The sequence below is a fragment of the Astatotilapia calliptera genome, chromosome 11, assembly GCF_964374335.1.
Source record: "Astatotilapia calliptera chromosome 11, fAstCal68.1, whole genome shotgun sequence".
In the NCBI taxonomy this organism is placed as follows: Eukaryota; Metazoa; Chordata; class Actinopteri; order Cichliformes; family Cichlidae; genus Astatotilapia; species Astatotilapia calliptera.
The window spans coordinates 13,341,340-13,355,805 of NC_137432.1; the positions used below are offsets into that span (position 1 = coordinate 13,341,340).

General features: G+C 38.7%; 1 protein-coding gene across 1 annotated transcript in view; it reads right to left on the minus strand.

Annotated features, from left to right (window-relative positions):
• LOC113032123 (CUB and sushi domain-containing protein 3-like) overlaps positions 1 to 10,493 on the minus strand; it is a 167,926-nt gene extending 157,433 nt beyond the window's left edge. The window contains exon 1 of the mRNA XM_026184798.2: positions 8,674 to 10,493. Coding sequence (XP_026040583.2) covers positions 8,674 to 8,729 — 56 coding nt within the window. The 5' untranslated portion in view covers positions 8,730 to 10,493. The remainder of the gene's footprint in view (positions 1 to 8,673) is intronic.
• Positions 10,494 to 14,466: the final 3,973 nt, after the last annotated feature.

A 14,466-nucleotide genomic window follows, 5' to 3' on the forward strand; every position in this document is an offset into this window, starting at 1 on the left:
CTATAGGGATGGGCCACTGAATGAATCATCTACTACTAACATCTGCTAATTATGTCATGCCTGGAGAGAAAAACTGTGATCTTAAAATAAAACCCAACAACGAAATCTAAGAAATCTGGCAGTAATTTGACTGTGTATATAAATACATATGTAAGGGAGTAAAGGAAAAATCAGCACAAAGAGTAAATGTGAGGGTACCTATGTGCACACGTGCTGTCAGTGTGCTGTGGTGGTGTTGCAAAAACTAGTTTGCATGACTCAAAGTTTCTGTGTGTTTTCACTACATCTGTTTTAGTGTCTTCAGCTGGTTTTAGATCAGAGCTTTTATTCTGTGCTTGGCCACAGCATCAGGGATGCTCTATAATCATAGAGGCTTGTAGCTGCTGGACCTTTTCATTTCTCTGGCTAACCAGCTGTTTTTTTTCTATTGCTCTGTAATCACTTCACCATGCTCTGTCATATTGCAGTCAATAGCACACAATGCCATTGTAGCTATTAACCAAGGGCTTGGGACAGTCGAGCCCTGTGCTTCCAAATTGTCTCTCTCATGAAAAATAATGCGTTTCACACAAACCCACAGTTTATGTGCCTGCATGTGTGCCCACCCAGTTGCATGTCTTAAGGTGTGTGCAGTCATTTTTTTTTTTATTAAGGTTTGGCTACGTAATTTCTTTGGCATTTACTACCGAGCAACCTAAGGGGCAGTAATAATAAGTAAAATGAAAAATAAATGAAAGTGACAGTTGGAAAAAGAGGCAGGAACACAGTGATGTAGAAAAGTGAAAGGAAAAAGGTGACTAATTGGTGACTATTGCAGATTTAATAAATGCATTAGTAAGTCTACTTGGCATTTGATTTCTCCTTACTTTGATTACACCTCTGGTCCCTGCTGTTTAAACGTGACCTGCCTTACCTCAGACTGAAACATGTGTCAGGCAGATTACATGCTGCTGAATGCTTTTGTTGTTCTTTGGTTTTACTTTTTGTTGATGCACAAACTAGATGAATTTTTTGAATACTGACCTCTTTAACCCAAATTATCAATCACACGGGGAGATGATGGCAGCTTCAAGAGGGAAGTTAAAGGGTGATTGATTTTCACACAAAAGCTGACCTTTTATCGCAATGCGTCATTGATAAAATGCTAATGGCACTAATATACAGGCAGAATGAAAAAGAGCAACTTTCAAACAGCTGTAGGAGAAGACTTTGCTGCCATGTTTCTTGTAGCGAAACTGCGAATTATTTAAAAAAAAGAATCTGCTCAAAGTGTGTAAACAACATAGATCGATATAACAAAATTATACCCATCCAGAAGTAGCGGTGAGGTTACAAATTTAAAGCCTGTGGAAACAAATATACTGTTGTCACAAAGGGAGAGTTGGCAGACAGAGGAAAACATGATCCGCCATCAACAGTAAATCAAGGCTTAATGGCACCTTGCAGATATCTTGCTCCAGTGAGTATAGTTTTTGCAAGAATGTGCATCAAAGTCAGTAAGCCATTCTATTAAAGTTATGCAATAACTCCCTGCTATAAAAAGAAATGCAGGTACATTGTGAAAATACATTACATGTATTGTGATGTGGTTCCTGCGATGCTTGGTTTGCACACTCCCTCACCACACGCTCAAGCTGCTGTTCCCAGTGAGGACAGACACCCAAATGAACACAAATGTGCTCACAGGCTGAAGGCTGCCAGAGAAGAAAAGCCTCGCAGCATCTTAATTTTCTTATGTACCTATATGTGAGTTTTTGTTTTTAGTTTTTTTTTAGTTTTTTTGCAGAAATATTGAACATTGTATCCAACTAACATATGTATATGTGTGCAACTACTGATGAGTATATTATCTGCATTCTATTATTTCTTCCATTTTTTTTTTATTGCACTTGTCCTTGTTTGTCCAGTTAGCGATACATTTTTTAAGAGCAGCCAGATGCTTGTGCCAAATAATTCAGTGGTACTTTGCAAAACATTGATGCATGTCACAGGTATTCATTAATGTAACTGTCATTGAAACAAATAAATAACTCGGATGCCCAGTCTCCTTAAGACAGACGAGAACAAGTGAGTGCTGTCTACTGTTTTCTCATTCTACCTCCTCAAATACAGGCAAAGTGAAAAAGATGAGAAAATCCAACGGGGATAAAAATAGATTCGTCACATAATGCACTGCCTTTCTATCTCTGACTCACTCAGGCTGCTCATTTTATGCGATTGATTTTATCCAAAATTTACATACTTTGTATTGCTGATTTGGGGCCAAGACCTATTGTTTCATAGGTTTGCAAGGCACTCATGACTAAATGACTGAAATGTGCATGATTTGATAAGACAGTGCTGAAGGGAACATGGCAGTTTTATCAAAATACTAACTTAACAGGTCTCAGCGTGGTGGTACTTTGGCCAAACGTGGCCCAGAGGCCATGGCAATGAGCTGAAACCTCTGGGGTCTTCACTTTCTTTCACAGAGTTGAGGGTTAGATGTTGGTGTACCACAGATAATAAGCGATCAAACTTATGAAAAAAGGAACTCCCGGGTGATTTTTATCTTTTCCTCCCACATATGTTTTATAAAATCTGACAGCAGGGAGTAGTTCTAGGAATGTTTTATGTGATAAGGGAGAAGCCGTTGCTCTCCATCACTTCCGCTGCTCCCTCATCAGTTACAGCTCAGGAAATGAACTCAAGCAGATTGGCGCCTGTTGGCCCGCACCACACTGGTTTCTCATAACAGGATTGGTGTATAACCGGCAACTATTCACATTAATTGCTTAACCTGGTATCTTTCTCTGAAAAGCATTTAGCTGCTATGCAAGACTATATTCGGTGAACCAAGAAGGAAGAAAAAAAAAATCTACCCGACTGATCAAAGACTGTAACAGGACTCAAACTGTGAAAAAAGTAGATGTTAAAAAAAGTAATTTAAGAGTATGCTCTATAAGCAAAAACTGTATCTAATATTTGCAAAGCCTTGGAGGTTTTATGCTCTGTGTCTACATTTGGAATAATGACTGACGTGTAATCTACAGCTTGTTGTTTTTGCCCTTTGTGAACAGGGCTGAACAATCACATTAAAGGTCAGAAGAATAACAAAGAATTGCTTTCTTTGGCTTTGCCAGACTCCACTGTTGGTTTTTGTCAGATTATTTATTTATTTTTTGCGTTTGTCTATTTTCATGGTGATTGATGTGTATCCTCAAACTTCCCCAGCTTGATGGAATCAATAAACTCATTTGCAGAAATCTGATAGAAATCTTCAATTGATAAACGGATAAAAGCTGGTAAGAGGTGTCAGGAAAACACATGTCATTCCTTGGGTCTGGAAATTGTGGATTTCCAACCATCCTGTAAGTCTATAATAACGTCTACATTCACTTACAGGAAGGTGGTTGACAACAATGGGTAACTGAGAGGTTTTTTTGTTTTTTCAGTTTATACATGTGGAATTACAGAGATGTGGAAAATATGAATTGATTTGAATGTGAATTATGTTTCTCTGACCTGCACTGTCTTGGGTATAATGCAGGACTTATCCAGGATTAAGGTTTCTAAATTTGACACTACTTTTCGGTGATCACATTTATATTCATGCTATATTCGGATATAATAACCTAATATTAAAATGTAATGCTACAGGTTCAAGGGAGGATAAGAAGTTGGATGCCATTTCAAGTCTTTCTGCCTGATAAAAAGGCTAACAGTCAATCTTAAATCTTGCAGAGTTTGAGGTTTCAGGCTCTAAATCATTGCTAAGCAGCTGTAAACCTCAAGGGTAAATTGACAGTTTACTTGTCTCTGCCTGCAGCTGGTGCTATATGTTAGGATGTTTGAGAGTTTGCCTGTCCAATGGCCTTGCACACATTCAAAAGACACTCATAAAAGAGAGCGAGCAAAAGCAATGAATTTTATAGTCACGAGAGAATCGCTCGCACTGAATCGTGTTTGTTTGCTTGTCTGTTTGTTTACCTGGCGAAGTTGAAGCCATCTCTCTAAAATTCTTGCCCCCGCTGCACTCAAGCTCACTGGGTCCCACTTGGATTGTTGGGCTTAAAACAAGAACTCTGTCTGACAGCCTCTGACATTTGTAACGGATAATAACATCATCTTGGAGTTTCAAGTGATGCATGGTCACCATACCCAGGAGAGAAACCGCTACATATTCAATTACTGCTTTGTAAATGATTTTACCTTATAGAAAAATATAACATAACAATTTATACCCTTAAATTAATGTCTCAGTCCGCCCAGTATTTAATAGAGGAGTCTCCAAAAGGAGATATGTTCATGAGAGATTTTATCTGACATGTAGATATAGTTTATTGCATATTTTTAGTTATAAAAAATGTTTTTGCAACACCACCAAAATGTCATCTTTAATTTCATTTAAGCCAAAGATGTTATAATGTACAAAAATGTAAGAAAGCCCCTATTTTTGTTGGAAAATGTACTTGATTTATTAAAAAAAACAAAAAATGTTTATTGCATTACAAAGCTAGCAGATGTTAATTATCAGAGTTTAATGCAGGTTCTGCATGAATTTAAATTGTTATTTATTTGAAACATGGCTTATAAAAGACATGTCAGATTTACACTATTACAAAATACATTTTAATAGCATTATATATACGGCCTCTGTTAAACGCTTTTATTCTGAAGTCTGTTGTTTTACGAGCCTTGCTTCACTCATGCTCGGTATAGAAATGTGTGACACAGCACAGGAAAGCCAGCCAAAGGAGCAGACAGAGAATCCCGGCAGTGCACAAGACGACCATGATGCAATCAGGAAAAAATAGACTTTCCAAAATGTCTAATGTTTCTTGACTGAGCTTTACTGTCTGCAATAGTTCTCAAAACTGTGTCTAAAAAATATTGTTTACTGAACAGTGTCTGATGCATACACGGCAAATAATGCAAATCCTCATCCAATAAACCTCTGCGCAGTGCATCCACACATGCTGGGTGCAACCTGGCCTGTCAGCAAGCAAAATTTGCCCCCTTAATGATAGTGGTGACTTTTCCATCTTTGCCCTGTAGATCATCATCGATAGAGCTATTATGAAGTTTAATCATTTATCCATCAGCATACTAAACCCCAATAATAACCCAGAACATACATAGCTTAGCATTGTCAAGTTAAGAATTCATTGGAAATCAATAAAGATGAATAAAAATCTATCTTTTAAATGTTAATCTACAAGATTCGATAAATTTAGGAAAGTTTAAAAAATTTGTATTTATTAAGTGTTTTTATTTCTTTCGCTTAAAAAAGCTTAAAAAAAAAGGTAAGTATGTTCACTTTGGTCATCATCTAGTTTTCAGCTGGAAAGTAGAAGCCACAAAAAAAACCCCACAAAGCATTTCCAGTGGGGCTCGAAACCTTTAAAAAGGAAACATATTTCTGTCAGTGAAAGGGTTAAAATTGGTGCTTTTACACCTATGAGAAGAGGGTTACGTGATGGCCTGTCAAAACACATCAGTGTCATCCCGTATCAGCTTCCTGCCACGCTCTTCTTAGTGCGTCAACATACAATACTTAGCAGTCATCACCACACCCAGAGCACCTCTCTTTTTGACTCGGTCTCTCACTGACACAGTGTTTGCCTCTCTCGCTCTCTCTGACTCAGAATGACAACTCTAAGGGACAACAAAGCTCGCTAACTTGATGATTGATTCGATTTTCTTTGAGCCAATTATAATTAACGCCTGGCAGGATCAAATAAAGCACAGGACAAAAAGGAGATGAATAACCTTAGCCTTGAGGTTAGGGGTTAAAACATTTTCATACTTCCTTGTTTCAGATTAGAGTGATTTCTACGTCAAACATCTACAGAAAACCAGAAAAAATCCTGTCTAAACAAAACTCTGTCAAAGATTTTTCATTCGTGTGCAATTTGAATTACAGCAACAGCAAATTTGTGAATTTATTTAGCGTTCCAGATCCACGAGGCATATTTAAAGTCGTTTATTTTCCCAACAACTGTCTGTGAAAATTCATTAAAGGCATATTTATCACTTCTGTTTCCAACATGCGGCTGTTTTTACAAGCAACATTCTATAAAATGCATAACTATGCACATAAACAAGGCTGCACAGATGTTTCAACAGAACATCTGTATTGACCAATATCACCTTCTTGACTGCCATCAGCTTATCCATAAATAATATCACAATCCCCGATGGCAGAGGCCAGTGTTTTGTTTTTGTTTTTACATATGGGATCTAATTTCTTAGATCTGTATTAAACTTGTTAACTCGTTAGCAGTAAAATGGTTCACTTATTTATTTATTTTTACAGATTTCTTTGGTTGCTGGCAGAGAAGGGAGGGATGAATGGCAACAAAAATGAATAAGCAATAAGCAGAAAATGGCCAATTGGCTAAATTGATATTTTCAAGCTTATATCTCCCCAGGATTTCACAATCTCTGCATCCTAAATAACAAACCTTTGTTCCTTTGCGTGCTGTAAGATGTCAATAGGCAGCCCAGTTGTTATCAGAAGAACTAAGAAAATATCTTGAGGCGATACAGCTTCATCTTACTATGCATCAACCTCTCTTTGGAATAAACTTTGAGTTGCAAATCTCTTGCAGTCTTTACAGCTACAGTCTAAACTTATTTATTCTCAGTTCCCATATCATTTTTGTCTTGTTTATAATAAAACTTTGTCCAGTTATTGTATTGCACAAAATTGCTTAGCTGGAATTTTTTTTAAAGTGAATTAAATGTGATCTGATTACTGTATTAAATGCCATTGTCGTGCCAAGTGTATGTATAAACTAAAGCTTACATTTTAGATCACCTATATGAAAAACAGAGGCTGCAAAATAGTGCAAAAGTTCATTACAGACATTCAAATCTTTCTTTTTTTCAGTATATGGCCGCCTTTATTTATGGTGGGACAGATTTCCTGGGTCAGGTTGTGTTGTTCTATCATTCTCTGTGAGTTACCCCATTAGATGTTTAAGTAGGGCAACATACTAGGCCAGGTCACAGATTTGCTTTCTTAATTCTTTACAACCTTTAGCACAAAGCCAGTTTAGCTCACTGGATTGAGCAAGCAATCCATAAGGGTAATGCAGAGGCTGGGTTTGAATCTCCCCCAAGGGCATTTAATGTGTGCCTTCCCCTGGTCTCTCTCTCAGCTCTCCTGTCTTGGCTCTGCTATCCTATTTCAATAAAGGCTAAAAGCCCCCAAAAATATATTAAAAAAGAGAACTTTAGTATGATGTTGGCAGTGTGCTTGGATCATTATCATGCTGGAATATTCCTTTTCTGCCAGTCTTCTGGAGACTGGGAGTCATCATGTCAGCTAGTATTTTGCTATATCCACAAGCATTCATGGCACCATCTATCAATGCCATCTCCCCAACACCTTTTATACTTGTGCAGCCCCATATCATCACACTCCCACCTCTGCATGTCACTGTCAGAGCTATGTGATGTGGCACACACACACACACACACACACACACACACACACACACACACACACACACACACACGGTACGACAGCACAGCACAACCATTTTGTATTTAAAATGCTTGTGTGGGCTAAGGCCAGTGGATGAATTTTAGCAGCCACTGCTTACACAAGCTTATGAGCTTATAAGTTAAAGGGAACACTTACCACTGGTATATCCTTCGATTTAAAACTATTCTTGGTCTGCTCCCATTTTACTTACTGACACGCACTTGCGCTGAATTCAGAAAAAGGGTATTCAAATTCCTTCCTTGCTGCAAATTCAACTGAAGCTTAAGGAGCTGGTGTCACTAAATGAATTTAAATGACTTGGATGTAATTATTTCACGCTGCAAATGTTTTGCTTGAGTATTATTACCCCTGTGTTTCCCATTAGACAATGACTTTAATTGATGCTTTAGGCTTTACTGGTGATGTAGTTTTGGTTATATGTCATACACTGCTACAGCCTACTTAATTTGTGTATTTTTGGTTTGTGTGTGTGTGTGTGTAACTATTATACACAGCTACTGTTGACTGTACTCTTGCCTGTTTCTGGTTTAACAAAAAACTTTAAAAAGTAAAACTCCGACTGGGAAAAATGACCAGCACACTGAATTGTTTTAGTTTAAAATGCAGGTGCACTACTTTTCTGTTCATTTTTATAATTGCCCCTTCAAAACCTAAACATTTACTGGACCTCTCAGTATTTCTTTGCCCATTTTTGGGGAATTTTTCCCTTAGACAATATGCCTGGGTTTGTAACTGCAGCTATGGACCTGTAAAGTCTACTAAAAGACTAAATGTGATATTATTCTACAGAAATAAAAAATGTTTTATTACTTGGTTAAGTTTCGTGTCAATAAAACCTGACTTTGTACTAGCAGCCGAAATGAATAATGATAAAAGTATGTGCCATGATTTTACAGTTTTACTCTAATACTAAAGCCTGTTTCTTCTTTGCAGAAAGATAATGTGCTCTAGAAAATATATTACACACCTTAAAACTTGTGGAAACCCAACATCCAATGCTACTAACACAATCTTGTCTCACACTAATCACAGACACTTTTCTTTTAACACTTTGTCAACACCAAACATACTGTACACACCACCTGTCATGGTACGACTCTTAATATAAAAAAACGAAATGGTCATTTGATGAAATACCAACACTTCCCACCCTCATTCCTCCACGCAGGTCAACTCACCAGATGGTCGGCAGTTCAGATCCCTCGATTTCCAGATAATCTGACTTCTCCTCCATTTGAAATTCAGTAAACACTAGAGAAATAGTGTCTCCCGGATCTGCCAGGATGGTCCACTTGCACTCCCCGCTGCTGCCCAGGCCCCCAGCACCTCCGCTTCCGCCAGCACTGGGGGACTCACCACTGGGGAAATCGAAGCTGGAGATGAGCCCGCTGGAGCCCCTCAGGGTGCCACCGCATGTGTCCTCCGCTGTCAGTCACCAAAGAGAAAAAAACGGTCGGGGAGGGGTAAGAGAAGAACAGACACATGGTCTCTGGGTTATTTTAGACCTGTTTCTCAAAGTTCAGCATGAGGGAAATGTGACTGCAGGCATAAAACATCTGTACCTGTCTTCTCAGATAAATACAAACCAGAGAAGGACTGATAGAAGTAGCAAGTGGAGCTGTGCAGGCCCTTTAAACTCATTATTGTTTTCACACATTCACAAATTGTCAAATCCACTATGCAGAGCTTATTTCAGCACAACTGTGGGACTGCCGATGACAGGAATCGCCAGATTAAAAGGTCGGCTGTGTTGTGTTTATGAGGGCAAGAATCATGAAACATTTAGTTGAGTGGCACCGAGGAGAATAATTTACAAATTCGATGGGTACTAATTTCGTCACGATGAGGGTGTAATATCCTAAATATCTCCTGCGCTTTCTCTGATAGTCATAAATTCATCACTGCTCCCTCTGAACCCCACTCATATGTCAAAAAAACAAAGAAACAGAAAAAGTGGTCATAAACAGAGTTTAGAACGCTGTTAAAAAAAAAGAAAAATCCAATGTGGGGTGCATGGCACATCAGCTGAATGTTAATGCTGTCTACCATAACAGTGGCTCGCTCTCTTTCACTCCGTGTCCCTTTCCCCCACAACTCTTTCTCATATCTCTCCATCTCTCACTTCATTCCCCTCCTCTGAGCCCTCTCACTTTTCGCTATTATTCACCACCCTCCCCTCTATCCCTCTATCCGTCTCTCCTCCCTAAAGAATTCTAATGATGGCAGGGCTTTCACAGTTTTCACATCATTTAAGACTAATATGTGACACTCAGCTGTGCCAGCTGAAACCTTTGATGGCTCAGTGCTCCACACTGGGCTGTCAGAACTGCCAGCCTTGGAACATTCCTGTATGCTGCATCACATGATTGGTCAAGGAACAAGGAAGCTGATGTATAAAAATTTGAAAGAAGATAAAGAGGGGGTGGGGGGGGTGCAGACATGAGCACGAGCTGTTTGTTAGTTTGATCCATGTCCTTTTGACACATTAGCAGAGCTACTGCAATTGATCAAAGTCTTTATGAGACGGCCAGTAATTGGAAAATTGATATGTACATGTACGATTCATATCAAGGGCAGACTTTGTAGACTATCCCAATAGGTAAGCTTGGTTTAGGCTCATTTGCTGAATGCCAGCAGCCTTGTAATGCCAAAAAATTGTAAAGACATTTGTTTCTGGATTAAAGTCATCATACTCTCCATCATGCTAAAACTTACCCTGAGTGGCATATGGCGTATCTCTTAAAAGTATTTAAGATGACATTCCAAAGAGTGCCCCACAGACTTGTGGAGTAATTGCTATCGACTGAAATTAAAATGATATTAAAGTGCTTCTGAATCTGACCAGAGGAGCAATATCATATTTCAACCTTGATGATAGACAGGAGGGCTGCATAAAGTATCCCCATGACCATCAAAGAAAATAGAGCTAGGAGGAAGTGTCAGAAAAGCCTGTGATAATGAAAGGGAAGGGAAGAGGGTATAGGACATGTAATGGGAAAAAAAATAAGTGAGAAGGGAAACAAACAGGAGTATAGAGAAGAGTGAAAGAAACATTGGGTTTCTATAAGAAACAAAAACAGACAGGGGAGAGACAAGACTGACATGGAAGGGGAAAATGAAAATGTCAGAGGAAGATTCTGCCAGCAGGCCTCAACGCAAACATCTTCACATGTCAAACTGAGCCTCGTTAATAATAGGATCTTTAAGATCAAGACGTGTTTTCTACATGCTGATTTCTACCTTACTGTTAACCTGTCAAAGTCATTTATATACCAGCTCTCAATGACACAGCTGACAGTATCATAACACCAGTTTTTAGATTTTGAAAGACAAAGTTAATTTTGACTGCTGTAATTTCTGTCTCCCCCTACTGGCAGTGACAGCAATCACATAAACACTGTCAAGGTTTCCCTGATATTTCAGACCTAGTCTTTGCTCCCAAGTTGGCGCACTACTAGCTCCTCAGCAACATTTGTAGTCTGCTAACTCTCTGTCGCAATCATTGCTGATTAATTTAAAATGCATCAGTACTGGTGCACCGGCGTGGGAATATAGCCCCAGACAACAGAATCCGGTATAATGTAAAACACAAAGTGATTTACCTGAGGTTGATTGGCTTAATCAGTACTGTGTGAACTTGTTTGGCAAGAGCTTGAATAAAGGAGGTTCATTTATATGCTAAAGTTCTGCACCCCACTTTAAGGGATGAATTTATTCTCGTAACTTTACATGATGTTCACACCTTTAAATGGAATTCTAGCATGGCGGTGATGGCAATAATTATGAGTTATGTTGCGAGTTTTTGAATGTGTTCAGTACTGAATTTAATACATCCTGGAAGGCTCAGAGAGCTTCTAAAGGCTCCTTCCATCCCCAGTAGTCAGTGGGCACAAATTCAAAATGATTCAAGAATTCTTACAGTTTAATACAAAACACTTTTCCAGTTTATTGGAAAGTTGCAAGAATTTCTTAAAGCTTCAGAAAAGTTTCTAATATCTATTTTTTCTTCTTTATCCTCAGTTCAGAATTATATCAGAATGACTACATGACTACCCATGACCTTTGCATGGGTTACTATCAAAGTGCATGGTGGAGGATGAGATGGGGCTATGATTTGTTGACATAGACTGAAAGAAAGATAAGAGAAGATGTCAATGTCAAACAGGAATTTGGTGCAAAGTGTTTACCTCAATTTATTTTATTTACCTAAATTTTAACAGTGAATCTCTGTCTAAGCATATAATTATCCTTGGTAAATCTTAGTTCAGTATATTATTATACAGGCAGGATATTTTCTAGTGATACTGTATATATACACAGCTCCCTGATAAGGATTTGATGAATGTATACATACAGTATCTATGACGGCAATAATATATTCTGGTTAACTACAGTTAAATTCCACAGGCATTTAACGAACACTGTGTTTTAGTCTTTGGTCTTAAGAACAATGACTGTGCAATGGTGTTCTCTAAGAACTGAAGAAGCTTCTCAGACGAGAGGTGAAATGTCTTCAAGAAACTTAAAGAAGTCCAGACACTTTTCTTTCCAAGCTCCTTAGATTAAGATGACCTGGATGACTGAGAACCTTCACAGAAATAATGCATAAGGAACTTAACTAAATGTTAACACTGCACTGATGGGGAAGACTGTACCACATTATTACGACGGCACTGTCAAAGTTTCAAAAATTCATAAAAAACAATCCAAAAAAGTCACAGGTATTATTGAGTTGCATTAAAGCAGGAGTGGATATTTAATTTCCCCACATGGCTACGTGTTGTGGAAGCCCCAACTTAACTGAACTCAATTCTGCAGTGCGGCCCACCACAGGCAGTCCCAGTTTCTTGTGTGGCCCTGTGGGAAAATTAACTGCCTACCCCTGCATTAAAGAGTGCAATTTGGTGTGGAGATAAGAGTGCAGTTAGGTGTGCAAAAATACAATGTCTAGCACACGAGCATACTGCACAACTTCAGTCAGTAAAGACTTCAATACACAGTTGAGTTGGTGCAATATGCAAATGAGAATATTGCATGATAGAAAGTTAAGTCACTGGAGGAGGCAGGATGTGTGTATTTCTGTATATGTGTGTGTTGTAGTGTAGACAGGGTCCCTTGTTAACGGTTTGACAGCTCTGGGGAAGAAGCCATTTTTCAGGCCTGTGGTGTGTGCATGTGTGCATGTGTCCTTTAGTTTCAAGTATTTTTAAAGAATTGGCAGTCGAGGTGGGTCTAGTCAGAGTTGATATTAGAGGTTTGCTCAGATGTCGAGTCCAGCAGCTTCTGCCTGTATATATTTGAGCACGCCTTATGGAAAATTGCAAGCAGAAGTGATAATTGAGGACATGTGTATCATTTCTACCATCGTTCCAAAAGCAGAGTCTGAAAACATTTACTGTTTACCAGTCAGACACACAATTATAGCGTGTGTCTGGCACTGAGAAGTATTGTGCTCTGGAAGTGTTTCTGCTACACAGACTGGTATAAAACTGAACAACAACACAGAAAAGAACAGTTATTATGAAATGACCACTAGACCGCACATTTATTTATAAAATTGGTGAAAATTATAAGCACACAAAAAGCTTGAGAGTCTGACAAGGCCGCATAAAAACATCCATCCATCCATCCATTCGCTTCCGCTTATCCTTTTCAGGGTCGCGGGGGCCGCTGGAGCCTATCCCAGCTGTCATAGGGCGAGAGGTGGGGTACACCCTGGACAGGTCGCCAGTCTGTCACAGGGCTAACACACAAGGACAGACAACCATTCGCACTCACATTCACACGGATGGATTTCACAAATACCGCATAAAAACAGTATTTGTGAAATCCATTAAAACTGACTGCATGTACTTGGGATGCATTGGGAGGTGCAATGACAACATGGGTATCTGATCTACAGGTTGAAAATGAATTTTATTCATTCCTGTGGGGATGTTGGATAATTTCATTCAAACATGCACACTACCTTTGATTTTATGTTGCTCAAGCAGCAGACAGTAAATGGATTACAATTTAACTTTTCAACAGCTGACAATGATCACTAAAAAGCTCATCACAGCAAAACAACCATATTATAGATGCTCAATTTGCAAGTCAGGGGAAAATAACAGTAAAAAACGAAAGCTAAGCACATGTCACATGCCCCGAGGTCCACCTCTAAATGGGGTAAATAAACTGCAAATGCACAACCAGTACAAAAAAAACATGTTTGTGATCTCATATCATCGTCAAACATGAAGGAATATATCTAACACAATTGTCCAAGATTATATAGGACAACTGCCAGGACCTAGGGGACTTGCATGATGAAATATGACATATAAATCAATCAAATATCAAAATACAGCAGTGAGTCACACCGCAGTAGATAACAGTAAATTGAGTTAGGTCTTGAAGTGCATGGTTACAGTGAGCAGAAAACGTGTGTTGTCATCCCTGCGGTGTGTTTATGTTCGAGCTTGCCACCGTGGCAAATGGCATCACTGACATTATCATACAGAAAGGTTATCCTAAGAAAAAATAAAGAAATAAATCCTATTTTCACTGGACATAAAAACAGGATCCTAAGGTTTGTTTTTTTAAATAGCATCCTTGTGATTTTTCTCTGAAGTGGTTTCCACGATAAAACACATGCTCTCTGATCACTGCTGAATATAATCCAACTCGGGATGTGGCAGCAAGAAAACGCGGGTGAAAGCCTGATAGTTACAAAGATGTTATTTGCCTTTTTTTTTTGTGGGCTGAAGAATAAACATGGCATAAATCATTCAACATTAATTACCAATATTTATGGACAGGACTTCCTGTAGGCAGATAGACGCCCACATTTATAACTCATTAACACTCAAGGCTTCAAGTGGATAATTCCTTACTGATTTCCTAATATTTACTGGCAGTGTTTCATTGGGATGCACGGAAGAAATTAAGATACACTTTGCCAACAAGGTTTATCAACATACGAGGCACTG